The sequence below is a fragment of the Nicotiana tomentosiformis genome, chromosome 7 (assembly GCF_000390325.3).
Source record: "Nicotiana tomentosiformis chromosome 7, ASM39032v3, whole genome shotgun sequence".
Lineage (NCBI taxonomy): Eukaryota > Viridiplantae > Streptophyta > Magnoliopsida > Solanales > Solanaceae > Nicotiana > Nicotiana tomentosiformis.
In genome coordinates this window covers 86,840,500-86,850,744 of record NC_090818.1, presented here as the reverse complement: position 1 = coordinate 86,850,744, position 10,245 = coordinate 86,840,500, and the positions used below count along the sequence as shown (strand labels likewise).

Below are 10,245 nucleotides of genomic sequence, written 5' to 3'. Positions count from 1 at the left end.
TGCAAAGTTTTACTCGAAGAACCGCATTGTGAAGGAGCTAAAAGCTGATGATGGCGTGTAAAACAAGAATGACAAGCCCACAACTAAAAGAGCTAAGGTGATTGCTGGTAGCGCCAAAGCTGATACTGAGGAGGTACAACCCAATGCGAATAAATCTCATAGAGGGGATATTGCGTCTTATGGCAATAAAGTAAGTCATGCGCTCTAATATGTCCCTAAAAGGAAGAAAGATGAAGGTGAATCATCTAATCTCCAAACTAACATGCTAAATGAGTTAACTCTTCTGGTAAAATGAATTGAGGCAGTAAAGTTATCCTCGAAGCCACTTGCAGGGTTTGTAGCCCAAAATCGTTTGCAGAATGTGGCATTCCCTACAAAGCGAATGGATGAAGGTTTTGATCCTAACGCTTACAAGCTATTTGCAAAAGCTGGATACAATCCCAATGAGCCGCCAAAGTTAGGGAAGCTCTCATCAGAAGCTGCGATGAGGCAACCACGTGAAGGTTTGGGATACAAGCAACTATCACTAGTGCGCATCTCCATAAGAAGGGCGAGCATCAATTATATCACTGTAGAAGATGAATCTTCCGCTTCTAACAAGCCTTCTGTCTTTGATCGACTTGGAAAATCAACTATGAGGACTTCCATGTTTGAGAGATTGGGTCCATTAAATAAGGGTATAAGTTCCAGAGAAATAATCGAAATACAAGAACACCCGCTTCGCCCAAAATTCAAAAGGTCTCTAAGGATTTCCAAAGTCTGGTTCCTTCTAGAATGAGGCGACAAACAAAAGTCATGGTTTTGTGTGATGAGGTACTAAAGGTGAAGCCATACACTGTGGTCTACACTAAATAATGTGATGAAGACGAAGAAAGTGTGGGTTCTTCGTATCATGTTACTACACAAGGCGAGCATGGTGTTTTATTTCTAACGGAGGATGATGAGAAATTGGAGGATGTTTCACCGTATTATCACATATACTTCAACGATGGGGATCCTTAAGAAGATGAAGATGTGAAAGATGCTCCACCTGAATTTCAAGAAGGGGTGAAGACAACAGTTGATGCCTTAAAAGAAGTTAACCTTGGCACTGATGAAGAACCAAGACCCACCTACCTAATTGCTTTACTGGAAGTTGATGAAGAAAACACTTATATTGAGTTACTCAAGGAGTTCAGGGATGTCTTTGCTTGGAGTTACAAAGAGATGCCTGGCTTGGACCATAAAGTAGCAGTCCATTACCTTGCAGTCAAGAGTGGTGCTCGCCCTGTTAAACAAGCTTAAAGGCGCTTTAGGCCGGACTTGGTTCCCTTGATTGAAACCGAAGTTAACAAACCCATCTAAGATGGCTTTATTCGTGAAGTTAAATATCCAACATGGGTTTCAAGCATCATCCCTGTAAGGAAGACAAATGGCCAGATTCGAGTGTGCGTTGACTTCAGGGATCTCAACAATGCGTGTCCGAAAGATGAATTCTCGCTTCCTATTCCAGAGCTGATGATCGATGCTACTACTGGTTACGAGGCAATATCATTTATGGACGGTTCATCAGGCTATAACCAAATTCGTATGGCGCCAAAAGATGAAGAGCTTACTGCATTTCGTACCCCCAAGGATATTTATTGCTACAAGGTAATGCCTTTTGGCTTGAAGAACGCTGGTGCTACTTACCAAAGGGCTATGCAGAATATTTTTGATGATCTTCTCCACAAGAATGTCGAATGCTATGTTGACGACTTGGTGGTAAGATCACGAGAGAAGAGCGACCACTTGAAAGACTTGAGAATGTTGTTTGAGTTGCTCTGGAGGTACCAACTTAGGATGAATCCATTGAAATGTGCCTTTGGCGTTACTTTCGGAAAGTTCCTTGGTTTCATTGTCCGACATCGAGGGATCGAAATTGATCAAGCCAAAGTGGATGCCATTTTGAAAATGCCTGAGCCTCGGGATATTCAAGAATTGAAAAGTCTGCAAGGAAAGCTAGCATACCTTAGAAGATTCATCTCAAACCTAGCTGGGAGGTGCCAACCATTCAGTCGCCTCATGAAGAAAGGCGTTCCTTTCAAGTGGGACCAAGCTTGTAGCAATGCCTTTGAAAGTATTAAAACTTACTTGATGAAGCCTCCAGTTTTGGCAGCCCCTATTCCTGAAAAGTCGTTAATACTATACATTTCGGCACAAGAAACGTCTGTTGGAGCACTGTTGGCCCAAGAAAATAGTGAGGGGAAAGAAAACTCCCTTTACTACCTGAGTAGGATGATAACACCAAATGAGCTAAATTATTCGCCAATCAAAAAGTTATGTTTGTCCCTAGTCTTCTCAATTCAAAAGTTGAAGCACTACTTTCAAGCTCATGTCGTTCGCCTTGTTTCTAGGGCAAATCCCATCAAGTTTGTAATGTCAAAACCTGTCCTTAATGATCGACTAGCAAGGTGGTACCTCCAGTTTCAACAATTTGAAATTGTGTACATCCCTCAAAAGGCTATAAAAGGACAAGCGTTAGCGGACTTCTTGGCAGATCACCCTATACTTGATGATTGGGAGCTAACTGACGAACTACCTGATGAGGACGCAATGGTAATTGAAGTTCAACCTCTATGGAAGTTGTACTTTGATGGTGCTGCACATCACGGAGAAGCTGGTGTTGGTGTAGTATTTGGCACTTCTCAAGGTAAAATTCTGCCCTACTCTTTTACATTAACACAACTCTGCTCTAACAATGTTGCTTAGTATCAAGCACTAATACTTGGGCTTGAAATGGCTGTCGAAATGAAGTGGTTGCAATTACAAGTCTTTGGTGACTCTCAGTTGGTGATCAACCAGCTTTTAGGTAGTTACGAGGTCAAGAAACCTGAACTACGCTCATATCATGATTATGCTAAAACATTAATGGGATGGGTCAGTAACGTGACTATTCAACATGTGCCAAGGAAAGAAAACAAGAAGGCTGATGCTTTAGCTGCCCTAACTTCATCGTTAATCCTTCCTGATCAAGCGCAAGTTACTGTTGGCCAAAAATAGGTAGTACCGCCACCAAATGAGGTTGAAGGTGAAGGAAATGAACTCAAGAATCTTGTCGCTGTTTCTGAAGCTGAGAAAGAAGAATGGCGACAACCCATTATCGACTACTTAAGCTATGGGATACTTCCAGAAAATCCGAGGAGAAGGACTGAAATTCATCGTCGTGCACCTCGCTTCCTTTACTACAAAGATACTCTATACAGAAGGTCATTCGAGGGAGTACTCTTGCAATGCTTAGGGGAAGAAGAAGCACTCCAAGCTTTGCAAGAGGCACATTCTGGGGTATGTGGGTCACATCAGTCTGGACCAAAGCTCCACTTTCAAATAAAAAGGATGGGATATTATTGGCCAACGATGGTAAAAGATTACTTGGACTACGCTCGAAGATGCAAGGCTTGTCAATTCCATGCGAATTTTATTCATCAACCTCCTGAAGTGTTGTACCCGACTGTGACATCCTGGCCATTTGACGCTTGGGGATTGGATGTTGTTGGACCACTGCCAAAGTCCTCTGGTGGGCACCTATACATCTTGGCTGCAACTGACTACTTCTCATAATGGGCTGAAGGTGTTGCTCTTAAGGAGGTAAAGAAGGAATATGTTGCAAGTTTCATCCTAGTAAACATAATCTATCACTTTGGCATTCCTCGTTACATAATAACGGATAATGGAAAGCCATTCGATAATAGGTTGATGAACAATATTTGTGATCTCTTTGGATTCAAGCAACATAACTCTTTGATGTACAATACTGCCGCCAATGGTCTAGCTGAGGCATTCAAAAAAACTCTATGCAACTTGTTAAAGAAAGTCATCTCCAAATCCAAACGAGATTGGAATGACCGTACAGAAGAAGCTCTATGGGCATATAGCACGACTCACTGCACGCCAACACAATCGACTCCTTATTCACTCGTTTATGGAGTCGAAGCCGTCTTGCCACTCGAACGTCAAATACCTTCATTACGACTGGCTATTCAAGAAGAGATCACTGATGAAGAAAATGCTCGACTTTGATTAACAGAGTTGGAGGCTCTTGATGAGAAGAGGTTGGAAGCTCAACAGAGTCTTGAATATTATCAAGCTCGATTGTCTCGCGCCTACAATAAAAGAGTTTGCCCGAGATCCTTTTAAGTAGGAGATCAAGTCATTGCAATACGAAAACCCATTATTACTTCCCATAAATCTGTAGGGAAGTTCACTTCAAAATGATATGGGCCATATGTCATACAAGAAGCTTACTCAAGTGTGGCTTACAAGCTGGTTGATGCAGATGGCATGAGAATCGGCCCTATTAATGGCAAGTTTTTGAAGATGTATTATCCTTGAAGTTGCAACGCTCTTTGACGCATGAGCCTAAACTGCACGTTCCTATACTCCTTGCCGCATGAGTCTAAACTGTGTATGACCCACCACTAAAACAAAAGGGTCTGCTAGGTTGAAAACCTCGAAAGAGGCGGCCTAGGCAAAAGTTAGGACATAGAAAAAAAAAATTACCCATTCTGAACTACGGTATGACTTGATCCTCTTCACCGTGGTACGTAGGCAGCTTAGAGTTTCATTCTGAGTTCAGTCGCATAAGTTCAAAAGATACATATTGCCCTAGTCGTTCTCCAAATGAAGTATGATGGAAGTAATCCATTTAAACAACACTTGAAAATCAGGCTGAAATTTTATTCTTCTTTTGAAATTTGGATCTCATATGACTTAGAGGGGGCAAGCCTTCATGATAAACCAGTGTCTTTTTATAGTCTTTTAGGAGGCTACCAAGTATTTGCACTAAAGTTCAGGGATTCACTATGTTTTCATGTTCACCAAATCTTTAAGTCCTCCGGTCTTCAAGTTAGCTGCTCTTCAAGTTGAAATGTTTAAGCCCTCCAAATCTTCAAGTTGAAGTCTTCAAGTCTACTAATTTTCAAGTTGAATTTTTAAAGTCCACCACTCTCCAAGTTGAATTCTTCAAGTCCGTCGGTCTTCAAGTTGAAGTCTCCAAGTTGAAATCTTCAAGTCCGCCGGTCTTCAAGTTGAAGTCTTCACATTCGCCACTCTTCAAGTTGAAATATTTAAGCCCTCCAAATCTCCAAGTTGAAGTCTTCAAGTCTTTCGGTCTTCAAGTTGAGGTCTTCAAATTCGCCGGTCTTAAGGTTGAATTGTTTAAGCCCTCCAAATCTTCAAGTTGAAGTGTTCAAGTCTGCTAATTTTTCAAGTTGAATTTTTAAAGTCCACCACTCTTCAAGTTAAAGTATGCAAAGTCCGTCAAATCTTCAAAGTTTCCAAATGTTCAAGTCAATGTCGTCAAGTCCACAAAGTCTTCGAGTTGAAGCTTTCTAATTTTCCAATCTTAAGGTGGACATTTAAGTCCCTTTGCACCTTAAGTTGGCCTCTTTGTGGGTTTGTCCTTAAAATGAACTATAATTTTCCAATCTTAAGGTGGACATTTAATTCTCTTTGCACCTTAAGTTGGCCTCTTCATGGGTTTGTCCTTAAAAGGAACTATACTTTCCAATCATAAGGTGGAAATGTAAGTCTCTCTCATATCTGGGCCACCTTGAGAGTAATCTCTCCGATAGTCGGGCCACCTTGAGAGTAATCTCTCCGATAGTCGGGTCATCTTGAGAGTAATCTCTCTGTTAGTCAGGCCACATTGAGAGTAATCTCTCCGATAGTCGGGTCATTTTGAAAGTAATCTCTCTGATAGTCGGGTCAGTTTGAGAGTAATCTCTCCGATAGTCGGGTCACATTAAGAGTAATCTCTCCAATAGTCAGGTCGTTTTTGAGAGTAATCTCTCTGATAGTCGAGCCACATTGAGAGTAATTCTCCGATAGTCGGACCACCTTGAGAGTAATCTCTCCGATAGTCGGACCACCTTGAGAGTAATCTCTTCAATATTCGAATACCCTCACACCCTAAGACTGCCGTCTTCATGCGTGGACCATCTTGTTAAACAAGAACAAATCCTTCTCGTTCGATGTAAAAAAAAAAAGATAGAAAACGCAGAAGAATTAAAGTGAAAAAAAAAAATACCTTTACGCAGGCTTCCTAAACGTTAGAAGTCGAAGTAAGATCGACTTTGAGAATGCTGCGGGTTTATGCTCAATAAACATGAGCAAACGACCTTATTAAGTGCTGAAAGGTGACGTTGAAGATCCTTTTGTCGATATGGGATCGGTGCTAAGGGGGCAACTACAGTTTATCTCCAACATGGATTAGGTGTGAGTGGCTGACTTCAACAAGGAATCAAATAGCTTCCTTGTTTAAACCACGTAAAGGCTGGGGAAAAAGCAATCGTCGACGCGTCCAACATTAATGTGGAAACTACTCACAAATCTTTTCATATTGAGTTGCTCAGTTCTTTGCAAATGAAAGCCTTTATAGAGACCAGGTGTATATTAAAATAATACACTTTTTGGTCTTTGGTCACTTGACCTTAATTACGTGGAACATTTGAAAGTTTTCATGAATTATTTTGTCTTATATGAGCTTATCTCTGATTTTGCCATTTGCTCACATGAATTAGTTGATTTAAATTAAGGTCTTGGCATGGGTTATACACCGAAAAAAAACGGTTTAATTTGAAAAGCTTGAAAATTTATAGCTTTTCATCTCTATGACAAGCGACATGCGAGTTGCTCAATCAATTAAATACCGTACTTCAAGCCTCGTCTTTGATAAGTTGATATTTTAACAAGTCTTGAATTAGGGGCATTTGTAAGCATTTAAATTCTATCGAATCTAAATCGATAAAATAATTTGGACTATATTTTAAATTCTAGATATATTGGTCCAAATAAATATTATGGGCTAATATAATTGAATTAATTGTATAGGTCCAATATATATGGATTAAATAAATAAGTCTGAATCCATTGGGTTAGCCCATTTAATTGGGCTAAAGTGATGAGCCCACTTCATTAAGCCCAAGATATCATCTTCCTAGAGGCCCAGCTTGTTGCCACGTGTCAAATGACGTGGAACGCCAAGTCAAACGGAAGAGCCAATGGGATCATGCCACGTATCAAACTTACAAGGCATGCCAAGTCACATTAAAATGCCAATGAAATCGCGCCACGTGTGCAAGTGACATGTTTTGGCCAATCAAACGCGGCCTTGTCACACTTCAATTTGATTGGTCTAAAAGAGTTTGTTCTTATCATAACTCTTCCATTCCACAACTATAAATAGGGGTCTTCATAACCAAGAAAAGACACCAGAAGTTATAACAAAAAGCAAGAAAGAGCTCGTGGATCAAACGTCCTCCACAAGTTTCAAGCTTCAAGCAATCAAGTTCAAGTTCAACAAATCAAGTTCAAGCTCAAGAACGAAGAACAAATCAAGTTCAAGCTCAAGAACGAAGAACAAATCAAGTTCAAGCTCAAGAACGAAGAACAAATCAAGATTCAAGGAGTACGAGTTCAAATCAAAGTTCATGCTAGTTGAATTCAAGATTATCGTTCGTGAAAACAAATATAGGTTCAAGATCAAGCTCAAAGGCCTTTGAATTTATTTACTATTGGAAAGAAGAATCAGAGAAACTATAGAGATTGTAACACTCATATTATTTAAAATCAAATACTACGATTATTGCAAAATTTTTCGATCTCGATTTTATTTTCTCGACGCAATTTATTGTCTACATATATATATATATATATATATATATATATATATATATATATATATATATATATATATATATATATATATATATATATATATACACACACACACACACACACACACACACACACACACACACACACACATATATATATATATACACACACACACACACACACACACTAGTATCTATGAACGTGCGTTGCACGTTAATAATGACACGTGATGCTTTAAACATTTATTTATATGAAGGAACAATAAAATTTAATTAATGAGAGTAAATTTTATGTATAATAAAATAACAATAATCTAAATGCCGAAAAATATTATTACATTAGCATAATACATGAATTTAAAATAAAAGGACATCATCAAAACTTACACAAACGATCAATTTTGTCAAGTTAGTTAGATAATTATATATTATAGTTTAAAAGTATTTAATGTGATGGTATCTTAACGAACACTTCTTTGTGGACAATAATGTTTTGTGTATGTTTCCTCCTAATGTGTTGGTTGCTCTGCCTTAACCAGAATTCTTGTTGTCGATCTTGATATCCCTCGTGACAGTGCAACATACAATTGTTCATGCAAGAAAATATATTGCGGTAAATATAGTCCAATTTAGGATGTTTGTCCTTATTCTTTATTTATTAGTGCAAAACATAAACATACTAAAAATTATTTTCACACAAATTTAATAGGATATTCCTTAGTTTCGGAAGACGAAAGTTGAATTCTGGGATAAGAATATGCTTAGAAGCATATTAACCAGTATCATAATTTTTGCATTATGATATTATTGTCAAAACTTCTATATACTATATGTGTGATATTACATAAGCTTTCAACGTATCTAAGTTTTTTAGTAGCATGATGATCATATTTTTTCTTCAAGATTAACCTATATACAATGGAGGATCAATTTTAACTTAGTCTATTATATATACAACGACAATAACATACGTAAGAAATAAGAAACTTGACAACAAACATGTATGGTAGAAGACCATTTGGTATTAAAGTATTAAAGTATTCTTCTTTATAGTAATTATTAGTATAATTTTCTGCTGAGTCAAAAATTAAAAAATATTTTATTTTTACTATAACATTTTGCAATCAACCTTTTATTTAGTTGATCAACATATTCATTTCTGCTAGCTAAGATATCTTTTTTAATTCTATCATGCGATTTGTACAAAATCTAATGATAGAGATATTTCTCTTATTAAATGCACTATTATTACCATTGTGATTGATAACCAAGTGTTTAGGAAGAACCAAACCATATTTTATTGGATGCTCTTTTTCGTTTCCGACACAAAGCAAGAAGACACTGAATACTGGATCTGTTCTTACTTTATATTTTTTGTCAGTTAAATCTTTTTCGTTTGAGGCCAGAAGTATAACTTTGACAAGCTAGCTTTTAAAGTCTCGGCTTTTGTCGATTTTGGAACTACTGGTACTACTTGACAGAAATCACCTCCCAAACCATTAATGTTTTACCAAACGATTTATTAATATCCAATATATCTCTAGACCTTCGGGCAATTATTTCGATCGTTTGACACTTAGCCATAAGTACTTCATCCCATATTATCGATTTTGCTTTCCTTATAAATTTAGCATAATTGCTTTGCTTTGATATATTTGTGATGGTTATTTAAGTTGTTTGAAGAGGTATATCAAATCTAAAGTGGGTGGCCTCACAATAAAATCATTGTTGGTACACCACTTGCCATTATTGCTAACAGTGTCATGCCTCTTGATATGATATTTGCAAGTAATTCATGACATTGAGATATTATTTCGATTCCGCCGGAGGCATCTACAAAGAATAATCTTGTTATACCAGAGTCAACTCTTTATAATATAGTTTTGAAAGCTTATTCTTGTTTAGGATTTAGCTTTGATTGTGCTTCCTCAAACACTTGTATTGCATTTTTAATTCTTAATAATATACTAATCTTTTTACTTTGTGTTTTAACGCTCTTTTTATGGAATACATTTATATACCCTAAGAGTTTTTTTAACTTGAATAAGAATTTTACTCATATGATAAATTTAAGAAATAATTGAATTGGATTCTTTTGCTAAATAATTAATTAAAAGATTTAATTATTTGGTTTTAACATATAAAATAATTTATTCTATATTGATTCAGATCTTAATATTAGCTCATCTCTTATTTTGAATATTTAATCTTAGTTATAATTTTATCCACCATAAATTTTATTTTCAAAGAGTAAAAGATTGATATGACATTTCACTTTTAGATCTTTATGTTTGTAGAATCATTAGTGGTATTGACTCTTACCGACCCTTTTTTTCTCTTTCTCATACATTTATATTCTTAAATATTTTCTTATTTATTTTTTATACTTGGGTATTTTTTAATACTACACAAAAAATTAATTAAAAAATATTATTTGAGTAGAAAAATAGTTCAAATATAAAATAAAATATATTATCGTGGGGGTATTGTTTTCTCAATTTTAACTCTTTATGCAGTCTATTTAATATTACTTTTATTATTTCTTCATATTGGATATTATGTAGTGGTAATGTATTGCCAATACGAAGGATTCTTATGAAATTAATTTTAT

At 36.7% G+C, this 10,245-nt stretch overlaps 1 protein-coding gene across 1 annotated transcript; it reads left to right on the top strand.

Annotated features, from left to right (window-relative positions):
• Window positions 1-382: 382 nt before the first annotated feature.
• LOC138895938 (uncharacterized) lies at window positions 383-4,038 on the top strand. Its single transcript, XM_070180701.1, has 5 exons — window positions 383-677; window positions 1,007-1,258; window positions 1,364-1,743; window positions 2,122-2,671; window positions 3,590-4,038. Exons 1-5 carry the CDS (start codon window positions 383-385, stop codon window positions 4,036-4,038), a joined length of 1,926 nt encoding a protein of 641 aa, XP_070036802.1.
• Window positions 4,039-10,245: the final 6,207 nt, after the last annotated feature.

Coding starts and splice junctions, on each gene's coding strand:
- LOC138895938 (XM_070180701.1), top strand. CDS start 383: ATGGATGAAGGTTTTGATCCTAACGCTTACAAGCTATTTGCAAAAGCT. Junction 678..1,006: donor ATTGGGTCCATTAAATAAGG/GTATAAGTTCCA, acceptor ATCCTTAAGAAG/ATGAAGATGTGAAAGATGCT. Junction 2,672..3,589: donor AGTATTTGGCACTTCTCAAG/GTAAAATTCTGC, acceptor AATGGGCTGAAG/GTGTTGCTCTTAAGGAGGTA.